Raw genomic sequence first — 26,457 nt, forward strand, 5'->3', positions numbered from 1 at the left:
CACGGGGGGGAAAAGATGTAAGGACAACCCCCTGGCTGGAAAATGGCCACTGCAAGGTATGGAAGGGCCCTGAGCAAAGAGGTACGTAAAGGCCAACAAAGAGCTCCTCCAAGCTGGTAGGTAACTATATGAGGTTGAGAAATGTAGAGGAAGACCGTTCTAAGTCCTTCAAGGAGCAGGTCTTAGGTCTTTAACTTTTGTTTTTTTTACATGGAAAACAAAACCAAGTCACTACAGAGGCCAGCTGCTGTGTGCAGGGAATATACTGGATTACAAAGAGACCAGCTAGAGGCTACTGCAGAGATTCAGACATGGGGAGGGCTGGCCTTACAGATGGATTTGCTGTGCAAGTACAGAGCGAAAGAGACAAATGGGGGTGGGGTAGGGTGAGGGTGGGACGAATGGTGCAAGATGATCCAGGGTTTTTTGGAGGTATAATTATATACACACAGTAAAATGTAAAAATCTTAAGTATGGAATGAATTTTGATAAACGTCTGCATTTGTTCCCCCACCCTGAGGTAGGTTTGTTTGTTTGTTTGTTTGTTTAAAGGCTAAGTTTCTCATGCCTGCAGATCCTAAATGACTCTGCCTCAAAAGGAAGAAGGTATATGAATCTTAGGGTGAGAAGCAATAAGGGCTGGAACTACAGATATGGAAGTTATCTAGAGCCAACAGATAGAAATCTTGTGAGCAAATGGCCGCAGGTGCAGGAAAGGGGAACTGGAGAAGGGAAAGGCCCAATTTTCGGGGGGCATGAGCCCCACACACTTAAGAGTCTTATTTGCCTGTGTAAGTGCAGAGACTTTTTGTGCAAGCCTTCACCCTCAGTTAATTCTCTTAAGGGAAAAAGAAACCACTTTCTGAGTTGGCTTTTGGCAACGTCTGCCCTATGGAACTTGCGGAATAGCTTCATTGGGGGAAAGGAGCTGCAAGACCCCAGGGGGTGGCCTGCACCTCCTCCAAGCAATGATGCAAAGCTCTGTTCCTAACTTGGAGAGCCTAGCTCCCCCTGTGCAGCAGCCTTGCAGCAATGCCTTCGGTGTATGCAGCTAGTGCAAACCTACAAGAACAGGAGCGTTGCGGTTAGAGTCAGGGGACGGTGGGCGTGGCCGCGTCCTCTCCCGCCCAGGCAGTCCCGGGAACGTTCTTAAAAGTATCCAAAAGTTCTGCGCCGCGCGCGCCAAAAGAAAATATAAAAGGGCACAACCCCCCACTATTCTGGGCATTGCCAGTCCAGACCGCGTCACTCCAGCTGCACCTCGGGCTGCCGCGCACACGCTTGCGGGCCTTCTCCTGAGACCAGCCGTCCACTGGGCGCTTCTCCTGCAGCGGTCTTCAGACCGGAGAGGCAACCAAAGAGTAATTGCACTTGTCTTTGGCGCACCATGCCCAATGACGATGCATTTAGCAAGCCCTCCGCACCGTCGGAGGCCCCGCACGCCCCCGGCGCACCACCTCAGGGCAAGGCCGGGGGCTTCGCTAAAGCGAGCGGGCAGCTTCTGGGAACCTCCAGCGCTGGAGGCGGGGGTGGCGGCGGCTCGGGGACAGCCGGTCTGGGCGCGGGGAGCAAGAAGTCCCCGCGGCTTCCCAAGTGCGCTCGATGCCGGAACCACGGCTACGCGTCGCCTCTCAAGGGCCACAAGCGCTTCTGCATGTGGCGGGACTGCCAGTGCAAGAAGTGCAACTTGATCGCGGAAAGACAGCGCGTGATGGCCGCTCAGGTGAGCCCCCAGGGACCAGGGTTCAGCCCTGAACATAGTTGGATAAAGTCGCTCCGACTTGACCGGCATCACTGCGGGCCGGGGTTTGGGAGCTAGGGGAGGCAGCGTTGCTCGGCAGCTGCGGTGCGCTCGCGCTCGGAGCTCCCAGCCACTCGTCTATGCCGCGCTCGGAGGGGCTCGTCTCCGATCCCGCCCGCGGAGCAGGGTGGTGTGGGGTTCGCTGGGCTCGGGAAGGCCCTGGGATCCAGATCCAGCCCTTTAGCAAAGAGTTGCAGAGTTCGCCCCTTCGCGAGGTCCCCCAAATTCCCAGAATCTCTGATTCTGCTTTCATAGCAAAGTCGCCGGGTTCGCTCTGGAGTCCCCGAGATCCAGGAACTCAACCTTCAGTGTAGAGTTGCGGGTTTCGCCCGGCTTTCAGCAGAGAGTGGCTCGGTTCGCCCCTTTGGGGGTTCCGAGGGATCCCTGACTCCGCACTAACGAAGAGAGTTGCGCTTAAACTCCGAGGGGTGTCAGGTTGGGCTACCTGTTTTGGCGAAACAGAAACTTAGCTGGTTATCTGGATAATGTGTTGGGCAACGGTTTTTCTAGAAAAGTCGCTGTAACGGACGCCAGCATGGCATGGCCGTGTCTGCGCTCTTGGCGCACTTTTCGTGTTCGCGCCGCGCCGGTCATGGCTGAACGCCTCAGCCATTTTGAGCACTGCGGAAATTTTATTAGCATTTTAAAACTTGCTCTCTCCACTAAAGTTATTCAAGTGCAGATTGTTTAGTGCATGCTTTTAAAACACAGCCAAGAGGGTTTTTAAAGATTTTAAAAATTTTCCCAATATGCGCAGTGGAAAAAATGCTGGGGTTTGAAGTTTTGTCTGTTCGAGTTCCACCCCACCCCCGCCCCGCTAAAGCGGCAGAAGCACTACAGTAATTTAACCACGGAAATTTAAAAAAAGGGGGTAAATAGTTAATGTTGTTGGTATCCTAAAAAGATTTTTGGAAGAGAATATTGTACCTTCTTTCCAGCTATAAGTTGTTTTATCCTTCTAAGGTTATTTTAAATGAAAAGATAACCCAAGAAGCATTTACCAACGGAGTATTTACCAACCCAAGAAGCTACTTTTAAGTGGGAATGTGTAAATATCCTCCACTGAAAACGATTTCGATAAGAGCTTGAACAGGAGTGCGCAGATGCTTAAAGATTTTACTTTTACGTGCATCCCTTTTTAAAAATGTGTTTTAAAGTAGATATATTTTGGTTTCATAGATTGTGTGTGCAGTCATGGAAATATAGGTTGTTTTTCTTGGTTTATAAGTTTTTAGCTTAATCTATAGCAGATGAAAACAATAAATGAGTAGCATTAAAATGTATCACAATGAGCTTTCTAGAGAAAACTTATGAACATTTAAATTGTATTTATAGTTAGATATTCTGAACATTTAATTGTTGGTTTAAATAGTGTAGAAAGTATGTTTGGGAGGGGAATTTTCCTCAAAATGTAATAAAAATATTTATCCAAGTAAGACCATTAATTTTGAATAAGCTCTACTAGTAGGGGCACAAACTTTGGAGAAGGCTATTTGTTATGTTAAAAACAAAAACAACCCAGAATTACGTTAATAATGTGACACTTAAGTGTTTTCCACACCAGAAGGCTTCTGTTGTGCTGGATGAAACCTTTCAAATCCATGTAATGGCCATTTTTTACTCTTTCTAAAATCGTTTGAAATTGATCTTCGATATAACTCTAAAATAATTGTCTTTTTTAATCAGTTGCTTCACCTTCCCTGTTTAAACAACATTTACTAAGGACCCTTGAAAGGTCTTTGTAAAAGTGTCTCTAGTTTATGAAGCATTCTATTCCATATGTTTTGTGCACATAATGGGGTTTGTGTAAATCAAGGTATAGGCAGGCATTGACATGCCTAACAGCTTTGTGGCTATGTTTAAATTATGTCTGATCAGATCCTTCCTATTTTGTTTCTACACTTAATTGGTTAATAATTGAAAATCCAAGATTTAAACTGAATTACTTTATCTTCATTATTTAAGGATTCTTTTTGTAAGGTGGAGACTCTTACAATGAATAAAATGACTTTCAACTTAATCAGCTTTCTAAATTGGGACTACAATTTCTCTAAAATCATATATAAATTGTAGTTTTGCTTCTGGTTTACCTTTTTGATTTCAGCTTTTGCCCTGTGTTGGGCTCCTAAGGTACTAGTACCTTTTCATTTCATTTTCACCAAGAGTCAGTTTAAACAAAAAGTCTCCCTTTTTTGGTTAAATGTAGTCAACAAAAATACAATTTCTTTTCTTTACGCCTATTTTTCCAACCTTTAACAATGTTATTTAAAAGATTTGTTGAAGACAGACCATGGGAAGTTTCTTAGGTATATTAGGTCCCTTCCATCTCCTCCTTTCCTGCCTGGACTTCTCCATAGACTTCAAAACCGGCATCCAGCCCTTTTCCCCACCACTTCTCCACACGCTCCCGCCGCATCAGAGAACATGGCTCCACAGTGTGTCCTAAGCAGCTGCTGCCTTTCCTAACCGCTCTGTTCCCTTGTTCTGCCCCTTTAGCCTTACTGGTGCAAGTCCTACTCAACCTAATGTTCAAAGCCCTATTCCAATCCCACCTCTGGCTGATTCGTACCCTTGAAGTTATCTCTATTTCTGTCTCTGAATTTCTTCTGTACAATTGATGTGTACCTCTCCTGTCCTGGTTGCCACATTCTGCTCTGAGTTGCAGGTTTGCCTACCTCCTGTTTCTCCTTTTAAAAAGTAGTACCTTGGGACCCAGTCCAATCTTGCTGATTGCTGTTCCCAGTACAGTGACTTTTCACAAATTTGCAGAATGAAGGAGTGAGTAATCCCGTTCTCCTGCCCTTCTAATTTATCTGTGCTGACTTCTTTTCAGGTGGAATTCCTCTGCTTGGCTGACTCTACCATGTTTCCTGATTCTCTCTAACCAACCTTATTTCCTTCTAATTTATGTACTCATTTGTTTAATGAACATTTTTTTGAGTGCCTGCTGTGTGCCAGACACTGGCTCTAAACCATTTCTCAGCTTTGGCTGCACATCATAGTTACCTGGAAAAGAGATTCTCAGACCTCAGGCTGGAGCTAATGAATCGTGTCTGGGGTGGGCAGGGCTTCAGTGGTCTTCTCAAAGCTGCCCACCTGATGCTTGCAGTGGGCTGGAGGATGACCTGCTGTCGTGTGCTTCCAGGTGGCCCTGAGAAGGCAGCAGGCCCAGGAGGAGGAACTGGGGATCAGCCACCCCATCCCGCTGCCCACTGCGGCTGAGCTGCTTGTCAAGAGAGAGAACAATGGCAGCAACCCGTGCCTGATGACTGAGAGCAGCAACTCCTCGCAGCCTCCACCGATCAGCACTCCCACCACCACAGTGTCAGGTGAGCTGGGGGCCGGGTCCACAGTGTGGCTGGGCATGAGGGGGGAGGAGGGCCATGGCTACAGAAATAGTCTCAGGAGCCTCCTCAGCCACACATCATATTCAGAGCTTAGAGGATTTTCTTAAAGGATTCTTCCTCCGAAGGTTTGTTTTTGGCCGCCTCACAAAGGAGATGGCCATTATTCTAGAATTGGAAGTTCAGCAGCCTTACTTTTCCATTGGTTATTAGCCAAGACTGAATCTGGACAGAGTCAGAATCACAGAATACCAGAGGAGTGAGATTTTCCAGACTTCATCTCAGTCCACCTCTGCATTTGGGGGTCATTTTAGTGAGAGCCAAAGATCCTTGTTTTCTAGAACTGAACTTCCATTTTCCTGGCAAATGACTGCAATTCATTTGGGTCAAGTTTCATTGGGGACTAGGGAGTGAGGGAAGGCATCTCCCTTTGGCTTAAATTCTCTCCCCCACATACAGAGACTGTACCAGGGGTCACATGTACGTTAATTCACTTCATTTCATTCTCAGAAGTAGGAGGTGTTAGTCCTATTTTACACATATGAAAACTGAGGTGTAGGAGGTTTAAATGATTAGTTAAATCTACAGAACTAGAAGGTATCTGAATTGGTCCATCTGCTTCCAGAGCTCACTGTGCTTACGTAACACTGGGCCTCCAAATCACTTCAGGCATCAGGGTGCACTGTCTAGTATGGAAACTCCTAGCCACATAAGGCTGTTTAAGTATAAATTAATTACAGTAAAAATGCATCCAAAGAAGGTAAACAAATGGCCAATAAGTATGTGAAAAGATGCTAAACATCGCTGATAATTAGGGAAATACAAATCAAAACTACAGTGAGATACCAACCAACACATTAGGATGGCTAATATTAAAAAAATTAAAAAACAGAAAACAACAACATTGGTGAGGATATGGATAAATGGGAGACATTTTGCTCTGTTGGTGGGAGTGTAAAATGGTACAGCTGGTACAGAAAACAGTATGGAGGTGCCTCAGAATTGGAACTAGAACTACCATATGATCTAGTAATTCCTCTTCTGGTTATATACCCAAAAGAATTATAAGGAGAGTCCTGAGATATTTGTACACCCATGTTCACATCAGGATTACTAATAATAGCTGTATGTTGAAGCTGCCCAGTGTCTATCAGTGGATGAATGGATAAGCAAAATGTGGTAGATACATACAGTGGAATATTATTCAGCCTTGGAAAGGAAGGAAATTCTGACACACTGTACAAAATGGATGAATCTTGAGGACATAATGCTAAGTGAAATAAGCCAGCCACAAAAACACAAATACTGTGTGATTCCACTTAACTACTTAGAGAAGTCAGAATCCCATAGACAGAAAGCAGAAGAGTTGTTGTTAGGGACTGAGGGGAAGTGACAGGGGAGAGTTACTGTTTAGAGGGTAGAGAGCAGTGATTTTCAACCTTCATCTCATGGCACAATTGAACTAATTACTAAAATTCTGCAGCACACCAGAAATATATTTTTTGCTGATAGGACCAAAAATAGGTATAATTAATTCACACTGGACAGTTATTGTTGTGTGGGCTGTTGTCCTGTTTTATTTGACAGTCTAAGGGAAAGGAGGTTAGTGGTCAGTGCCCACAACTGGATAGTCAGGTGTTACATGTTTTAAAAATCCTTGCTCACACCAGTTGAAAAATCATTGGTATGAAGTTTCGGTTTCACCAGGTGAAAAGAGCTGTGGAGATGGATGGTGGTGATGATTGCACATTATAAATGTGTTTAGTACCACTGAACTCTGCACTTAAAAATGGTTAAGATGGTAAGTTTATGTGTATTGTACCACAATAAAATAGAAACACAATTAAAACCCTCAGTTCTTCAGTTGTACTAGCCACATGCAAGTGCCCAGTAGGCACGGAGCGCGAAGGCGTGCCAGGCTGGATAGTGTGCGCTTCTCTTTCTCACAGAGGGGCATTTGATGGTCCTGGTTTAGAATGCAGGATCTCGAAGAAAATCCACCAACGATCTGTGAAATCCTGCTGGCAATAAAGACACATATTATGTACTTAATACAAGTGCTGAGATTTACAGCGTGTATACAGAGTCTGCTGAGGTTCTGTGAAACAAAGCATTTACAGCGTGGTACCTCTTCACTAATATTTCCAGGAGTTACTCAGTTTGCTGCGCTTAACCACAGGGCTAAAGTTGCTCAGCTGCCGGTCGTTAACTAGCTGTGTAACTTCAAACTAATCACTGAAGTTCTCTGGGCCTCTTGCTTCCTCTTCAAAACAGGAGAGAGGGATTCTTTAAGGGTTTCGGAGATTCTCTGGGTCTTGACACTATGAAGAAGAAGGTAGCAGGCACCAAAGAAAACGGGTGGGCCCTGGCTGGTGTAGCTCAGTGGATTGAGCGCGGGCCTGCGAACCACACGATCGCGGTTGATTCCCAGTCAGGGTACACGCCTGGGTTGCAGGCCCTTTCCCAGCAGGGGACTCACGAGAGGCAACCATATATTGATGTTTCTCTCCTTCCCTTCCCCTTTAAAGATAAATAAATAAAATCTTAAAAAAAAAAGAAAATGGGTGGGTGGTGGAACTGTAATTTCTGCATTGCGGATAGGTGTGTCTGTCTCTTCACGGTGTGTTACTGGGGTGATAGGTTCTGTAGTTAACAGAGGGGATGGTATTATTTCTCATATACTTACAACAGCTTCCAAACTTTTCTTTTCAAAGGAACGAAGGAGTATGTCACAAATATGATCTTTACACTTTGGGAGTTTAAGCTTTGTCTGAAGTTAATTACCAAATAACACATATCTGGTCAGGGTTGATCTGGTGGATTTAGCTGGAGGGCTGAATGGGAACTGGGTGTGTCAGAGGAGTAGAGAGAGGAATTATATTCACAAACAACTTGGAAGGTAGGAATTGTTCCCATTTAACCAACAAGGAAACCAACAGTAAGGAAACTGCCTCCGAATAAAGATGGGCGGAGCTAGGATTCAGTACAGGCCTGTCCAGTCCCAGTGCCCGTGGATTTTCCGTTAACTGCCTGTGAGAGAGGCTGTGGGAACAGTTGCCCTGTTTCTTTGGAAAGGCAGCCGTGCAATTGTGAGTAGAGGCATGGTTTAATCCTCAGAGGGGACTTAGGAGTAATGGGCAATAAGAACAATGGTAGAGGCAAAATTCTCTGCCATTGTCTGATAGTATAGAAGGCTGAAGCCACTGGTCTTCCCTGGGGAGAAAGGCAGGAAGAGTGATGGGTAAATGCTGGGCATTTGTAGGGCACCATCCGTGAGCTTGTCTAGCCTGCTGCCCTGCATTCCGCCTTGGAGGAAGGGGTGTCAGAGTTTGACTGTGTACCCCAGGGCAGCGGAGCTTTGTACTGCAGAGCTTTAGAGAAGGGTTTCAGGCCAGATGGAGTTCTGACTGACAGAGCAGTTCTCCCACGGTATTTCAGAGTAGCATTAAGGGACAATTACAAATTGAAGCAGTGAGAAAGCAAGATAGAAGGGTCAAGGTCAAGGAGGATGTGACCGGACTCCCTTCTTTGACCTCAGTAGACCTTGCAGTCACTTTGGAGTCTTGAATCAACACTCAGAGGGAGGAAAATGTGGAAGCCAACGGTGTGTTGCGCTCATGTGCTCAGGTGTGGGTGGGGGGCATCGCTCTGGAGGCTTTGCCCACCGAAGGTGATGAGCTCCTCCCTCACCTACTCGCCCTAGAGTGGCAAGAGCCTCAGATGCATCACTCACTGAACTTCCACTAAAGCTCCTGAGTCGGGATTCGCAACTTCTGGAGTGGACTGGGTTGTGAGCAAGAGGAAAACAAATGCCAATAGCATTAAACTATATTAATACAAAGAGGGGGGTGGCGAACTGGGAGAGAAAGAAATAGAGAAACAGACAGACAGAGAGAGTGTTCTTTAAGTTTTACGCAGCACATGGTGCCTGACTTCTTAGCTTGCTGCTAACAAATATGTAGCTCATATTAAATTTCCAGAGAGTAGGATTTATTTAAAATAAGGTGTAACTTTCCACAGGCAAATACTACTTATTTGTAGAGTATAAAAACGTCCAGCGAAAGGTCATTGTTCTTCCAATTCCAACCTGCAGGCCTCTCCTGTCATTTCAGGTTTGTACGCTGCGTGCACAAACTCATGTGTCCATTGGTCATTTTCATACATGTATGTATATGTATACATTTAACATAGTGGGAGTGTCTTGTTTGCACCTGGAAGTCTTTAAATTTTTTTCATTTAAAACCGCTTGGGATCTTTTAATGGCCTACTATTCAGTTACGTAGATGTGGGAGGCTAGGATTTGAATGACGCAGTGACGGCAGGAGGAGCTGTCATGCACGGAGCGGCAGAACCTGCACTCCTGGCTCACCGGGGGCACGCTGCTAACCTCTTCTTTCTCATACTTCGTGTTTAGTGTCTACAGGGCAGTAGCCTAATGAAATTCAGTAGATTTTCATGCCCTTGAAGTTTTCTCCTTGTGGCTTCTTGAAAGTGCCAAAAATGGGAGTGAGAAATTCCTAGGAATTATCGCCAAGATTATTGGCTGAATTCTGTAAGGACCCTAGGAAGCAGAGGGACTTACCAAACTGTTGTTTCATTTACTGGAGAACTGGCCGTGTACACTAGAAAGAGTCAAAAGTGACCGAAGCTTCCTCAAATAATGGGTATAAAAGATTTTTGTTATTTTTATCTACGATTGTGGGTATTACTGAGGAAGAAATAGGCTTTTGAAGAAATGCCCTGTTCATTTCTTATACTAGCAGGATCAGATGTCAGCAGGTGCAGTATTGATAGATACTAAATAGTTCCAGTCATTTTGGGGGCACCCAGAAAAAAACGGTGAGCATTTTGGCATATAAAAGACTATGAATTAGCAGTAACTTCAGCATTATCTCTGTGGTTTTACTTTTTTAATTTTAGGATAAAATGTATGTATTTCTTATTTTAAAAGTTATGAACTTACCTGAAAAAAAAACCTCTCAAGCATTCTTCCTCTTGGGCTCTGGTTTGTTTTATTTTATTTTTAAAAATTTTATTTATTTCTAGAGAGGGGAAGGGAGGGAGAGAAACATTAATGTGTGCTTGCCTCTTACACGCCCCATACTGGGGACCTGGCCCTCAACTAAGGCATGTACCTTACACTGGGAATCGAACCAGTGACCCTTTGGTTCACAGGCCAGTGCTCAATCCACTGAGGCACACAAGCCAGGGCATGTTTATTTTATTTTATATTCTGCTGTTCTTTCATGTTCCTGTGCAGCTAGTAGGTTGCTGTCTGACCCAGTGCCTACACTAGGTCTGCCTGGTTCTTTGTCTTTCTGTGTCGAGCTGTCAGATGAAGGGTTGCTTTGTAGATCATTTGGTTCTGTATGTGTATCCTTTGTAAGTAAGGACCTGAATGTTATCACCCCTGGGCCCTCCCTTCTGGAGCACCGTGGACTTACACACACACACACACACACACACACACCCCACATTCACACTCCCCCACATCAAACCATGTCCTGCTGTCTTGGGCTTTCCCTGGGCAGCCCAGCCTCCTATGGCCTGTGGCCCACTCTCACTCACCTTTCCCCTGTTGGAAGGACCAGTCAGGTCTGTGTCTTATAATGGTGGGCCCCCTCCTCACTTCTCCTCTTCCTCAGTCATTCCACTTCTGGGGTGGGGGAAAGACAGAGAGGAGGCAGGCAGGCACACAAGGTAGGGGAACACTTTGTGTTGTGTGTGTGTTCTAAGTGTGTAAGTGCTTTATAAAGATGAAATGTAGTAGCTTGAAAATGGAGTAATGTGCTCATGAACTTTTTACCAATTAGAAATGTGGCTGATAAATTAACAAAGATACTGAGTTGTTTTTTAAAATTTTTTAAAGATTTTATTTATTTATCTTAGAGGGGAAGGAGAGAGAGAGAGAGAAATATCAATGTGTGGTTGCCTCTCGTGCGTCCCCTGCCGGGAACTGGGAACTGGCCTGCAACCCAGGCATGTGCCCTGACTGGGAATCGAACTGCGATTGTGTGGTTCGCAGGCCTGCGCTCAATCCACTGAGCTGAGTGTACCAGCCAGGGCAGATACTGAGTTTTTAAGTTAAGAAAATAAACTATTCTTTTTTTAAAAAATTGCATTTATTGAGGTGATACTGTTTAATAAAATAAAATTATATAGGTTTCAGGTGGACAATCCTGTGATACGTCATCTCCATGTTGTGTGTTCACCGCGCTAAGTCAAGTCCCCTTCCATCACCGTTTATCCCCCATCGCCCTCTTTGGTCTCCCCGCCCCTCTTTCCCTTTGGTAATCACCATGCTGTTGTCTGTGTCCATGAGTTGTTTTTCTTTCTTTTTTGTACTTAATCTACTCACCTTTTTTCAGTCAGTCCCCCACCCCTCTTTTCTGACAGCCGTCAGTCTGTTCTCTATGAGTCTGTTTCAAAAATAAGCTCTGCTTCAGAGCAGTTAATAGGTTGACAGTGAACTTGAGAGGAATGTATAGAGTTTTCCCATGTATCCCCTGCCTGCCACACGCACAGCTTCCCCCATTACCAACACCCCGTCAAGAGTGCTGTGTTTGTTACAATCGATGACCTACACTGACACATCATAGTCACCCCAAGTCCATACTTAGCTTTAGGGTTCAGTCTTGTGTAGTATATTTGTGGGTTTGGACAAATTTATGGTTACACGTACCCACTATTATAGTATTACACAGAGTAATTTCACTGCCTGCAAAACCCTCTGTGGAATTATTTAAATTTAAAATACACTTCTGGAGTTCCAGCCAAGATGGAGACACAGGTAGAAATGCTTTGCTTCCTTGCACAACCAAAAGAAGGATAACAACCAATCTAAAAATAATAAACACCCAGAAGTGCCAGAAAATCAAACCGCATGGAACTCCAAGAATCAAAGAGTGAAAGAGACATTCACCCAGACCAGTAGGAGGGACGGAGATGGGAGACAGGCAGCTGAGTGGAGAGGATGCACGGCAAAGTGGCGGGCCGCACGGGCGAGGCAGGGCTGGCTGAATGGGGAACTAAAGGTTCAAAACTGGCTGTGAACTACTGTGGGGGTTGCCACGGTGGCAGGAACTCCCAGTCTCCCAGGAGAGAGCCCGTCGGGGAGTAGAGCTAGAGTGGGCATGTGAGCTGCACTGTCCCTCTCTGACCCTCCCTGCGTGCAGGGCAACTGTGCAGCGAAGAGAGTGGCCTCACCTGGGCGGATTCCTCAGGCCCTGCCCCTTACAACATACAGGTGCGCCAAGACGAAGAAATATGGCTGAAATGAAAGAACAGACCAAAACACCAGAAAAAGAGCTAACTGACAAGGGGATAGCCATCCTATCTGATGCAAAGTTCAAAACACTGATTAATCAGGATGCTCACAGAAATGGTTGAGCTCAGTCGCAAAATGAAGGAAGAAATGAAGTCTACCCAAAGTGAAATAAAGCAAAATATACAGGGTCTTTTTAAAAAAAATTTATTTATTTATCTTTAGATGGGAAGGGAAGGAGAGAGGGAGAGAAATATCAATGTATGGTTGCCTCTGGTGCGTCCCCTGCTGGGAACTGGCCTGCAACCCAGGCATGTGCCCTGACTGGGAATCGAACTGCGATCGTGTGGTTCACAGGCCTGCACTCAATCCACTGAGCTACACCAGCCAGGGCCCAGAATATACAGGGTCTTTAGAGTGAAGAGAAGGAAACCAGGACTCAGATCAATGATTCGGAACAAAAAGAAATAAACATCCAACTGGAACAGAATGAGGAAACAAGAATTCAAAAAAATGAGGAGAAGCTTAGGAACCTCCAGGACCACTTTAAGCATTCCAACATCCGAATCATAGGGGTGCCAAAAGGAAGAACAAATGAAAATTTATTTGAACAAATAATGAAGGAAGACTTCCCCCATCTGGTGAAGGAGATAGACTTTCAGTAAGTCCAGGAAGCCCAGTGAGTCTCAAAAGAAATTGGACTTAAGGGAGAACACACCAAACCACATCATCATTAAGTTACCCAACATTAAAGATAAAGAGAGAATCTTAAAAGCTACAAGAGGAAGGGAGACAGTTACCTACAACGGAGTGCTCATAAGACTGTCAGCTGATTTCTCAAAAGAAACCTTATAGGCAAGAAGGGGCTGGAAAGAAATATTCAAAGTCATGAAAGGCAAGGACCTGCATCCGAGATGACTCTATCCAGCAAAGCTATCATTTAAAATGGAAGGGCAGATAAAGTGCTTCCCAGATAAGGTCAAGTAAAAGGTGTTCATCATCACCAAGCCCTTATTAAATGAAATGTTAAAGAGACTTCTCTAAGAAATAGAAGATAAAAAACTATGATCAGTAAAATGACAACAAACTCACAACTATCAACAACTGAACCTAAAAAACAAAAACTAAACAAACAACTAGAACAGGAACAGAACCAGAGAGATGGAGATCACATGGAGGCTTTTCAGTGGGGAGGGGGAGGGGGAGAGTGGGGGAGGAAGGTAAAGGGAATAAAGCATAATCAATAGCCACAAACTGTACAGTGAGGGATTGAGAATGGCATAGGAAACAGAAGTCAAAGAACTTGTATATACAGAAAGTAAGGGGGGAATGCTGGAGGGTTGGTGGGTACAGGGCTGAGGGGGGATAAAAGGAAAAAAATGGAAAAATTGTAATAGCGTAATCAAGAAAATGTTCTTAAAGTAAAATAATATACAATTCAATTTTTGTATTTGCAGTTTCCCAGTACTGCATAGAAAAAAAGCTCTTCATTCAAGTGAACAACAAAAATGTTTTACCCACATTGGTGTGAGAGTTTATTTTTGAATGATTCTGGCTGCTAAGATGAGTGAGCTCCGTTTGATTTTAGAGTTCTCAATTTCAGAATAGGAAGTACAGATACTTGGTTTAAAAATGCCTCTAGATAAAAGCATTCCCCAGTTTTACTTTTCAGAGCCAAAGAAATTTCCAGGATTTCTAACAAAACAAAACTCCTAAAACTGAAGCAACAGTTGGTGCTTAACATTAATGGTATTGGTCATTTTAATAGTCTATTGTTTTAAGTAGCCTTGGTCAATATTATTTATTTGAAGGGCAGTCCTTGCTTACATGTCAAATATAGCAATTAGTTGGTCTGATACGCTCTGTAAACAGTATTTCTGTAAAGTAGTTACAAGAACAGAGTACACAGAAAGAAGCCTATTGGTCTACCCTTGACTAGAGAGAAAATTTAGAAAGTAGAGTCACAAAAATGGTAGATAGAGGGTTTAAAGTCAGAAATTAGTTTCGTAACCAGCATATGTAAAAGACATGAAAATATCTGATTGGTTTACATTTATATCTCTCTTATAAAAATATAACATTTAGAGCAGGGATTGCATTTTTTCACGTGCATAGTGCAGAACCCGGCTTTATAGTAAATGCTAACTGAATAACAATGGTTAAGTTTGAGGTTGTGCTTTAAAATACTAGACTCATGATCATGAACCAGCCTGCAGCTATCAGAGTAAAATCATTGATTTTCGATATGCAATTTTGTTTTGTAATTTTTGTAAATGTGGAGTTTTAAGTGGCTAAACATTAAAACATAATTTAACAGCTTAAGGTGTAATTCATATGCTATACCTCTATTGGAAGTGTACAATCCATTGTTTTTTAGTGAATTCCTGGAGTTTGCAATGATCACCACTATCTAATTGTGGATCATTTTTGTCTCCTGAAAGAAACTGTGCCCGTTAGCAGTCACTCCCCGTACCAGCCCTGGGCAACCACTAATCTACTTTGTCTCTAGGTTTGCCGATTCTGGACATTTTAAATACATGGAATCATGATGTGTGATTTTTTGTGTGTTTGGCTTCTTTTACTTGCATAGTTCTTTCAAGGCTCATCCATGTAGTAGCATGTGCTTGTCATTCCTATTTTTTAACTAAACAATATTCCATTTTATGGATCTATCATATTTTGCTTTTTTATTCATTAGCTGATGTACATTTTTATTGCTTACACTTTTTTCCTATTATGAGTAATGCCTCTATAAAATTTTTGTCTGGTTTTTGTCTGAATATGTGTTTCATTCTCTCAGGTCTCTCCCGAGGAGTGGAATCACTGAGTTATATGTTAATACTTTGTTTTTAACCTTTGTCTTTAAAGAACTGCCAGTATGTTTTCCAAAGAGGGTGCACTATTTTGCATTTCTGCCAGCAGTGTGTGAGGGCTCCAGAAAATTCAAGTTTAAGTTTTTTAAAATTAAAGGATAAGAGGCCTTCGTTCTAGCAAACAGTAGATACAAGACGAGAGTCTCTGATGATGAGAAGTTTAGATCATAGAAGATTTTGTAGGTTTACATTTTATTATCACTAGAAATTTGTTGATATTCAGTATTTCAGGAGTTTTTCTATTTTACTCATGATCACATATACTTGTGATCATGAGTAAAATGGAAAGGAACAGTGAGTAGGGAAAGGAACAGTGTTGAAGGAAGTAAACCATGAAGGGACCTGGCAGTGGGCTTTCTTTGTTGTATTATTGGCCTGTAGAAATACTGGTTTGTTTCTGAAGGGCTAAAGCAACTTTTCAGATGTTGGGTGACAGGCATTTCCTCAGAACGAGGGAGAGAGAATTCTTTTGCCCTAGAAACTTGGCAAGAATAATTGTTATCTTTCAAAGACTGTCTTAGAATTTATTGCCAACAGCTGGTCATGGCATTGGAGTATTTTAGTAGATGGCAATACTAGGTGTCATAGCATGATACAGCCTTGCGTTTGCTGCTGTAGGAAGTTTGGAATGTCAGAAAGCTCATCTGTGTCATCGTCTTCACTTGCCTGTTCCACAAGATCGCCCCGGACTTGAACCATGGATTCATGGTCATCTGATGGTCCAGTGACCCTGTCCATTGACCACCCCCTCAGCCACTTTTTACTCTTTGAATCTCCTGGACACTTTTCTGACCCATCTGTTGTTTTTGCTAAGTCAGCTTTCTTCAAAGCTTCTTGGCCTTTGAAATCACCTGTAGAGTCACATGAGATAAAATGATTCCTTTTATCTCTGCCAGCATCCTTTCTTTCCTCTCTTTCTTCTTCTCCCAGCCCCTAAATTTTTGCTTTATTGCTGACTTCTCTCTTTGTTTCATACACTGCTCTAATCTGTACTTCTGAGATAATGAGGACTCTGAAGTTTCTCAAAGGACCGAGATTTACAGGGAGGGGTGCACAGGGGAATGTCAGCTAACACCTTAGGCAGCATTCTGTAAATTCTCTACCTCTGCCAGATGATCTGGACTCAGAGCCTGGGAGCGCGCCGTGTTGCGCTGTGAGGCAGAGGAAGCAGGCTAGGTGTGCCCGTGGTCCCCTTGTGGTTCCTGCTGCTGTCTCATTGGTTCTTGACTTTCCAGGGTTCCTTTTGCCGTTGTTACAGACAACTATGTAAGTGCAGATCTACATGTCTCAGTCAGAAAGTGTCTTGTCTTTTCACCTTAGGAAAAAATTCAACATGGCAATCTTTTTGATTCTCCTAAGAAAATTCACATAAATACTGCTTCTTGTTGCTGAACCAGATTTACATTTGGACCCAGTCCACTCTCATCTCTTATGCCTTTCGGTGGACTGTACAACCCCTAATCTGGTTTTATAGTACAACAACTCTAATCATGCTTTCCAGAAAAAAATGCAGAATAAACTCTTAAAATTAACTGAATACGTGGTTTGTCAAAGAAAATATTAATCTAGTATTATGATGATAGCAAATTTTCTGATTCTCATTGGAGTTCTCAGGTATTGCTTCTGCCATTCAATATGAGTTCAGCCCAGTGTATGCTAACAGATGACTTTTGGTATTGATTTCAGCACTTATAAGACTATTCCCTATTTTTCATTACCCCTTAACTGTGGTCCTGAGGTTTGAGGTTTATCTAAAACATTGAATAGTGTCAATACAGGGAAACATCAAACACCAATAAGTGCTAAACTGAACTGAGCGTATCCCCTTCCTCCCTTCTTCTGTTTTTCTGTTCCTTTTTTTGCTCATTTAACAACTGTTCACTGTGTGACTGCTGTGGGCCAGACCCTTTTCTAAGCATGGGATATACAGCAGTGCAGAAGCATCTGTCCCTCATGGGCCTTGCATATCAAACAGTGGCACTGTTGATAAGCAAGTACACCAGTAAATAAGTGAGATGTATTCAGAGAGCGGTAAGTGCGGTGAAGAAAGATAAAGTGATACAGTGGAAGCGTTTGGAAGAACAGTGGCTGTTTGGCGGGGTGGTTAGGGAAAGGGGGCTTCTCTAAGGAGATTAAATTGGAGCTAAGCCCCAGTGGTAGTGAGCCACCACACTCAAGGTCTGGGAGGCAGGGGGTGCAGCAAGGCGCGAACTCGTTGGAACAAGAAGTTGGCCAGAATGCTGGGGTGCTGCCACCGGGGCTGCAGCTCCCAGGGCCTCGGAGGCCAGGAAGGAGTTGGGATTTTATTTTGAGTGCAATGCAAAGTCATTGGAGTGTTGAAGCAGTGAATGGCATGATCTGATTTACATTAAAAAAGACTATTTATTTTTAGAGAGGGTAAGGGAGGCAGAAAGAGAAGGAAGGAAACATCTATGTGAGAAACATCGAATAGTTGCCTCTCCTGTGCAACCCCAACTGGGGACCGGACTCACGACCCATGCGTATGCCCTGACCAGGAATCAAACTTGTGACACTTCCTCTTGCAGGGCAGTGCCCACCCAACTGAGCCGCACCAGCCAGGGCTGTTCTAATTTTAAAAAATATCTCTCCCCTGCTGTGTGGAGTGAAGGTGGAAGGGATGGAAGTGAAAGTTGTGCAGTTGCCCAGGGACAGGGGACAACTTGGACTGGAGTGGTGGTAGTGAAGATGGAATGAAGTAGTGGCGATTTTAGAGGCAAATTTACATGTAATTTGGTAGATGTCATCAATGGCAGTCTTCCCCAGAGCAGCATTGCCACAGCATGGCCAGTACTGGGTTGACAGTGGGGCTGTGCCAGTCTGGAAGGTGAGGCATTGTTTGATCGTATGGTCATTAGAGTGGTGGCCCCCAGGGATGGCCACACCTCAGTCCTGGGACGTTATCTTATGTGGCCAAAGGAAATTTGCAAATGTGATGGAGTCAAGGATCCTGAGATGGGAGATGATCCTCGATTCTCCAGGTGGGCTCATTTTAATGGCATGAATCCTCAGAAGTGGAGAACCTTACCTGGCTGCCCCAGAGATGCCACAACAGAAGAAAACACAGGAGAAGGTGAGTCTTGAGGTGTGAGAGAGTCTTGACCCACCATAGCTGGCTCTGAAGATGGAGGAAGGGACTCCAAGCCAAAGAATCAGGAGTTCTGTAGAAGCCGGGAACAGCCCTGAGCCAACAGCCAGCAAGGAAACGGGACCTTGGTCCTACAACTGCAAGGAACTGAATTCTGTCAGCAGCCTGAGTGAGGAAGGAAGCAGATCTTCCCCTAGAGCCTCCAAAAAGGCGTGCAGCCCAGCGGACGCCTTGCTTTTCAGCCTAGAGAGACCTGGGTCACACTACAGATGCGCAGATGCACAGGTGACAGTGTGTGTTGTTTTAAGCCACTACACTTGCGGTAATTTGTTATATAGCAATGGCACACAAATATAATTAATATAGTTTATAATCCCTGTTTTCTTTGTTAGTGAGGCTGAACAGTTTTTTCATGCATTTATTGTACTTTTTTCTGTGAATCATCTTTAGTTCATTTCTCTATTGAATCTCCCCTCATATCTAGGGGGTCCTTATTTATTATAGAGGTTGGCCCTTTGTGACATCAGTTGTAACCCTACCCCTCCCCACACCCCCACCGCACTTCTTGGTATTTCAAACCCTGCGACTGGATGAGACAGACTGCAGAGGGGGGAGAAGCCCAAGGACTGAGCCCTGGTCACTGCATGTTTTGAAGGTCAAGCAGAGGAGCAGAAGCCTGTGATTCTTCTAGTTCCTGATTAGAGGATCATTAGCTAGACCAAAGTCAGAGTGGCCACAGTAGAACAGCTAAACCTTGATCTCTTTGTATTCTTCCAACTTCTCCTTATTTCAGTTAACCATGGGCAGATCTCAAGTTAAGATGACAGCCCCAATGATTGAAGCATTTCACAATCATGGCCGGTGTTATGACCTAGAAGTTTCTGTTTTACCATTTGGTATAAAATTAACGGGTACGGCAGGACTGAATAGGTATACTGTCTAGGCAGATATTCTGGTTATTAGAGATTAACCTTCTTATTACTAACGTTACATGAGCTTAGAGTGCACGCGCTATCAGTCAACTATTTAGTGTAATTTTACTGCTTGCTTTGATTGATGGGGGACACATTCAGGGGTGTGTTCTCCCTGGATGAGCTGTCGTTACCACACAGCAGTGCCAGGCTTCCCCCGCTGAGAGAGTGGTGTATGCGGGTGGGAGGTTGACTCAAGGTCTCGAAGCTTGAGGACACCTGGAAAAAGAGTTTTGCTGTTACCTTGGTAACATTGTGCCTGGGGAGGAAACTCCATGTCACAGAAAAAGCCCTGAAATTTAGAGTCCAGAAACATAGCCCAGTTACTTACCACCTCTCTGATTTTGAGCAGTTTACTTATTTCCTTTGTCTGTTTCTTCACAGGGTAAGTGGATAAAATAACATCTGCCCAGTTTGTCTGGCAGGATCATTGTGGTGCTCCAGTAAGATATTTATGCAATTCCTTGTAAGCCAGGATGAAGTAGAGAATCATGCCACAGAACTTATATTTCAGATTGTAATAAGCAGCGAATGAGCTCTGCCTATGATCTACTCAATAGCCATAAACTGTCTTTTTTTTCAAAAATGAAGCTACAGGGGCTAACATCATGAGAACTCTATCTGTGAGCGAGGATTATGTGATTTATCACATTTCCTACCACCCCCACCCCAGCTGCCAGGACTCTCAGAGACACACCTTAGTGTTCACATGGAGTGAGTGTATTGACCGCTCCAATGGAGTAATTAGAGTAAGCTTCTTGTCTTGGCTTCACTTTTCTCTTTCTGCCTGATTGATGTTGTTGATACATGTCTGTAGTCGTAGCCATCTCTGTCATCCTTTCTCCAGGCAGTGGAGAGTGTGTGTAACCACGCAGATACTCAGGGTGCTGAGGTGAGGGAGTTTCTTTCAGCAAAATAGGTAAAGCATCATAAATATTTTGCTGCTCCTCACAGTTTGGAAGGCACGCATTTCGGAAACTCAGGGACATGAGTGTCAGATTGAGAAGTAGGGGTTGTCAGCGGAGGCCCTTTGGAGAAGACAGATGCTTGGCCATCACCACCTCTCAGAAGAAATGTGGAAAGCTGAGCCAGCTGAGTCTTACTTGTTGCCCACTGTGAAATGGGCTCCACCTGGTGATATTGTGTTTAGTTTTAGCAGTTTTCAGTTTTTAAAAGCACATCCAAATCAGTGTGCATTTGAAAATTAGTGTCAGATTTTTCATTGTGGACAAAACAACACATCAAGGCAGTCTCAAAGATGCCGTTCTAATACACACACATTGAGTAGTGGAGGGGAAGGAATGGACAAGTAGTAGCCACACACACAGCGTGCAATTCCTCGGTAGCTGCTTTGAGCCACGTCTGAGACTTCCCACGGCATCCTGCTTCGGGAGCTGCTGTCTCTTAGAGCCCTGGCCATCGCGTGGTGAGGGTGGTGTTCGTTGCCCTTATCACTCTCCGCCTCAGTTTTTATCTGAGAGATGGAATTATGAGTTACAGGAGAAGAGGAGTAAGAAGCACATCAAAGAAGTTCCTTGTGGCTTTTGAGTAACGGGCCTCATTGGTTTGGCTTGTTAGCTTTGGGTGTGCTGTTTTCATCATGAAGCACCTGGGGTTTGTTTTTCTCCAAAAGATGTAGATAAACTAGAAGAATCCAGGGGAAGGGCAACAAAAATGATGTATGTCTTGGAGAGAAGGAGAATAAGAGTCTATAAATATTTGAAAGGTAATATAAAACAGGGAGAGAGATTATTTACAGCGATGGAAAGGAGTTTGACAGGGAGCAGAGAGCTTGCATCTAGGAGCAGAGGAAAATCAGGTAGAACTGAAAACAAAGTGTAATGAGGGTGATTAAGCAAAGAAATGTAATTCTCACATTAGTTTGTGTTGCCAAGGCCAGACTATCAGGAATGAATGGGTGATGTTGTCCAAACTGAGGATCCTGCCGGATTGGGAGTGATATTTCCTCATTCCCTGTTGTGAAGTGCGGAGAGTGGACAATACCATCTTCTTTACTGTTGGAGTGGAGCTTGTCCAGTTCCCAGCCCTGGCATTACGCTTTCAGTAGTGGTGGCAACAATGACCATCGTAGCTCTCGTTTACTGAGTGTCTGCCTTATGTCGGGTGTTATTCTAGCTGCTTTGATATTTATATTCTCATTTAGTCTCTACAGCAACTCTGTAAAATAGAGTTGGAACTATTGGGACTATTTTTCCATTTGTAGGGAAATTGGGGTTTCATAACATGCTCAAAATTGCACATTTATTAAAAGGTAGGGTTGGATTCAAACCCAGGTCTGTGCGTCACGGCCCATTCTCATGCCCTGTGCTGTTCATCTCTGTCACTTGTCATGATAATACTCATCTGGGGCCGATAGGTAGCCAGGTTGCTAAGCCAGGTGAACAGTTTGTATTCAGGTATAGGGGTAAGTAGCATAGATGCTCTTGATGTAGAATAGAGCTCTTGATGTCCAGAGCTCCCTTCTCTCGCTCCCTTTTCATGAAATGTATTTTCTCTAGTATCAGTGAGGGCTATGTTATTATTATGTCACATTTTCTCACTCTGTAAATTCAGTTATACCATAGGCTTTTAGTCACCTTGTAATTGTAGAGTGATCTTTATAATCTCATCTAGGAAGAAGAAGTTTTGTAGGTTAGGCATTGTTCTTGATCTTATATATTAGTTGTAATCGGGATCCCTGGGCATATTCTGTACTTGGCCTGAGCTTTCTGACTGTTATTTTATAATCTCCTGTGTATTGATGATTGCTAAAAAGCAAAAATCCAAAATACACTGAATTAACTCCTCAGAGCAAACAAGAAGAGTGGGGTTGCTTGTGTTTTTCATGTCATTGCAAGAAGGTACCACACCTGGAATCAAAGGCCTGGGTTTAATCCAGACTCCAGCTCCTACTGTATTCCCTTGGGTTCAGGGTGCCTTTCTAATCCACAGCTGATTCCTCTTTTGGGGGAAGCATAGGAGTTTCTGCTCTCTCATCCTCATAACGTTATTGTGGGTAGCATCTGAAAGAATATGGGCAAGGTGTAGAATATTCCATGTATAAAGATAATATTAAATTAAAAGTTAGCAACACTTGCATTAGCACGTCAAATCTGGCATAGTTAGCAATGGTTGACTTTTGAAGAGGTTGACATTATTCAAAGGGGGCCACATCAGATTTTTATTGGGGGCAGGACAGAAAGTGTCAGGTGAGCTCCAGAGACACTCTGCCTGTGGTGGCATGTAGTGGAGACCACGCCGAGTTTCCTAGCCAGAGGTCGATGGCGTAGAAACCCAAACCGTGGCTCAGACGCTGGCATTTTTCATCGACACATTTCACTTTGCCTGTCCTGTTGTTCTACAGAGGAAGCACCTTCCCTCCAGAGCTGTGCGCCTTTTTAAATGAAGATCTTCTCTGTTTCTGTCCCCCATGCCATTCTCCAGTGGTGGTCTCTGCTGAATTTCTCACTAAAGTCATCCCTAGATTACTTTTACTGTAAACTGTAATGATTTTTCCCTGGTCATATTTCTCCCAGGGTCTCCTATCTCGGTTACTTGTAAAGCTACTCCTCCCCTCTCTTGTTCTCTTTGATCTTTTATAATTGGCTTAAGACTCTCCATATTTAATCAGCAGTGACTTTGTTTCTCCTCCCTAGTTTAGTTCAACCCCCCCAAATTTAATAATCTCTGTTGCTTATTGTTTTCTTCATTTTTCTTAAGGTGTCATATTTTCTGTCGTACCATTTAATAGTCTTTTCTCCTTGTGTACACATTTGTTTTATATTGGTTGTTAATGCAAGCCTGCACTGTCTGTATTTGGGCTTACAATGAATAAAGTGCTACACATTCTGTGCAGTTGTGGGCTTCCTAGTTTCAGACTCAACAGCACTTGAAGGCGTCTGCATGTGCAGATGGTAATGTTTGATAAAGTGAGTCTTTTTGCCTTGGAGATAGATCCTTGAGCACTCAGTTGGTATTGAATGAATAAATGAATGAATGAGTGAATTGACTGAATTTTTGAGAGCTCTTTCTCGCAAGTTGACCTTCCTGGGGCAAGTGACTGCTCAACCTCTGTGAAAGGACAGCTCTGTGACCCACGTTGTGGTGGTTGCCTTTCTGGTGAACCCTTCCCCTGACGGCATCCATCGTGATCTTCTCACCAAGCTCAGCTCCGCAGCTCTGAAATCCTGTTAGCCCCGGCATTGTAGTCTCAGGTCAGCCTTCCTGTCACTTTTCTGGTCTGTGTCTAGTCCAGGGATGAAAGAGTACACCCAGGTGAGTCTCGAGGCTCTGCCTATTTTGTTGTTTTCTTTCCAGCTAAAAAGAAACCAACTTAAATTTAAAACTGCTTGTAAGAGGATGTGCTTTTGTATTGTTCAGATAATGACCCTTGCCCCATTGCTGTTTTTAAAAAAATCTTTATTCTCTTACTTGTCAGTCTGGTGTTGTTTCTGTGATGGGATGCATCTTGAGAAGCACAGGTGAGACTGACTGGCCATGGACGCAGCCACGGACGATCCCAGGTGCCCCCCAGAGCCTGCTGACTGCTGCGGGGAGGGCTCCCTCCACGCAGGCCCCTGGCTTTAGAGTTTACATGCCCCTCCCATCATGCCACGGACTGTTCCCCCCTCAGAGAGGTTCTCAGGTTCTGTATACTTTGGGTTCAGTCACTGGGCATCTTGGTTCATATCCCCCAGGGATAAGGGGGGAAGACACTGCCAAACCATTCTTGGTACTGGTGACCTTTCTGTGAAATGGAATTTCTGGAAGTGTGTCAGATTGCTGGTGATGCAGATGGACCAAATCTGTTCAGCACTAGTCACCAGGTGAGGAAAATAAAGGCCCTGGGGGGATGTGACTGTGGTGGTAAAGGTGGGCCTGTTACATAGCTTTTGTACTGCTGTTTCTTAGTTGCCATGACAATTGTAGTTGATAGACCCAGCTTGGTTCCTGGTAATCATTTCTTTGGTTATGATTTGACTTTCTTTTCAGTTGGGACATTGGTTGATATGTAGATATATATAGATGTCTCTGTGTATGCATGTATATGTGTATATGCATATATATGTATATGTATGAGTATATATGTGTGTATGTATATATACGTGTATCTGCAAACACATATCCCAAGTTGGCAAGGTCTTCAGGGTCGTTCAACTGCTGCCTCTGCCACTATCAAAAGCCAGAAGCTTCTGGATCCAGTGACAATAAAGAGGTACTGTCATGGTCAAAGTCTGATTTCTAACTCAGAGATAAAATTGGATTCCAAGTTGGTCCCACCGCCAACTGCACATGTATTTGCAGACTCACCTCTTCAGTTTCTGCAGGCATTGAAACAAGGGATAAAGTGAATTCCTACGCCTTCACTGTTACTGATTCCATGAAGAGACATGACACCATTTTAGTTGGCAGGCCCAGCTTGGTTCTTGGTAATCATTTCTTTCTGTTCAGATCTGACTGGCAGAGCTTGCTTCATGTGCCTAGGCCCTAACTGCACCTCCATTGCCCTGAAGTCAGGGAATCAGGTTCTGGCCCCTACATTGAGGAGGCAGGGATTGTCATAAGTATGACTTTTTTAATCCTTTTATTTTTAAAAGTAAAAAACATTTAATAATAGTTTATGTTCAATATTATTTTGTGTTGGTTTCAGGTGTACAGCATAATGGTTAGACAATCATATATCTATACTTTACAAAGTATTCCTCCCAGTACTTCCAGTACTCACCTGATACCATACATAGTTAGTACAATATTGTTGTCTGTATTCCCTGTGCTACATACTGTGACTATTCTGTGACTGCAATTTGTAGTTCTCAATCCCTTTACCTTTTTAATCCAGTGCCCCAAGTCCCCATTCCTTTGGCAACCATCAGTCTGTGCCCTGTATCTGTTTCGTTTGTTCGTTTGTGTTGTTCTCTGGATTCCATATGTAAGTGAAGTCATGTGGCATTTGCAACTGTTTTTTAACTGACGGTATTGACTGGCCACATCTGCACACCTTCCTTTCCCCTTGAAGACACGGTATGGTGGCAGAATACGAGGTCTCAGATGGGGACCTCAGCTGAGGTCCCACTGCCAACTGCACGTGTGTTTGCAGACTCACCTCTTCAGTTTCTGCAGGCATTGAAACAAGGGATAAAGTGAATTCCTAAGCCTTCACTGTTACCGATTCCATGAAGAGACATGACACCATTTTAGTTGGCAGGCCCAGCTTGGTTCTTGGTAATCATTTCTTTCTGTTCAGATTTGACTTTCTTTTCAGTTAGGGTATTGCTAGATAGATGCATAGATAGGTAGAGAGATAGATATCTCTGTGTGCATGTATATGCGTGTATACATGCATATATGTTTGAGTGTGTATATGTGTTTGCACCTATAGGTGTGTCTACATATACATATTCCAAGTTGGCAGAGCCTTTAGGGCCGTACAACTGCTCCGTGGTTTACCTGACCTGAGTTTGGTAAAAATGATTATTGAAAGAATAGAGATGTTTTTTATTTTTAGCATTGACTTTTAATTTAGGGGGCATTTTATTCAAAAGGAAGGAAAGGCAGAGGGAAATAAAGATGGTACATGCAGAGGGTGCACGCATTGAGGAGATTCTGTGGATAGTCTCAGATGCAGTGGTGGGTCGTGGCCACTTAGAAACTGAGTGGTTTATTCCTAGCTGTGGACACTCTTCCAGATGTTTTTGTGAGCCTTATAGCTTTAAGGTGCGTCTCGCATCCTCAGACTGAGCAGAACTTCTGAAGGAGGCAGTGGTGAGGAAGACACAGAGATGCCAGTGGGTGGCTAAGCAGGTCAGCATCCCTGTGTATGGCCAGTAATTCCCTGTCTCCTGTTCTCTGTTTCTGCTAATGGTGAAGCCAGGGAAACGGAAAGTGACACTTTGGAGTGTATACCAGATGGCCGTCCTAGAGTTAATATTTTAAATGTACATGGAATCCCCAGATCTCATTTTAACCACTAATTTGAACATAGTTCTTCCACTCAAAAAACATTAAATATGGGAGCATGTATTATATATTGAATTTAAAATTTGAAGTTTCACCCTTTCCCTATTTCCTTCTCTACCTATACCTCTCAAGCAGTTTTTC

The 26,457-nt window shown here is 43.7% G+C and overlaps 1 protein-coding gene across 1 annotated transcript in view; it reads left to right on the forward strand.

Moving 5' to 3' along the window:
• The first annotated feature begins 1,387 nt into the window (after positions 1-1,387).
• DMRT1 (doublesex and mab-3 related transcription factor 1) overlaps positions 1,388-26,457 on the forward strand; it is a 97,502-nt gene continuing 72,432 nt past the window's right edge. The window contains exons 1-2 of the mRNA XM_037061668.1: positions 1,388-1,723; positions 4,947-5,130. Of these exons, the coding sequence (XP_036917563.1) occupies positions 1,388-1,723; positions 4,947-5,130 (520 nt within the window). The remainder of the gene's footprint in view (positions 1,724-4,946; positions 5,131-26,457) is intronic.

Source organism: Sturnira hondurensis, unplaced genomic scaffold (genome assembly GCF_014824575.4).
Source record: "Sturnira hondurensis isolate 20B ecotype Veracruz unplaced genomic scaffold, ASM1482457v3 Scaffold0013515, whole genome shotgun sequence".
Classification (NCBI taxonomy): Eukaryota; Metazoa; Chordata; class Mammalia; order Chiroptera; family Phyllostomidae; genus Sturnira; species Sturnira hondurensis.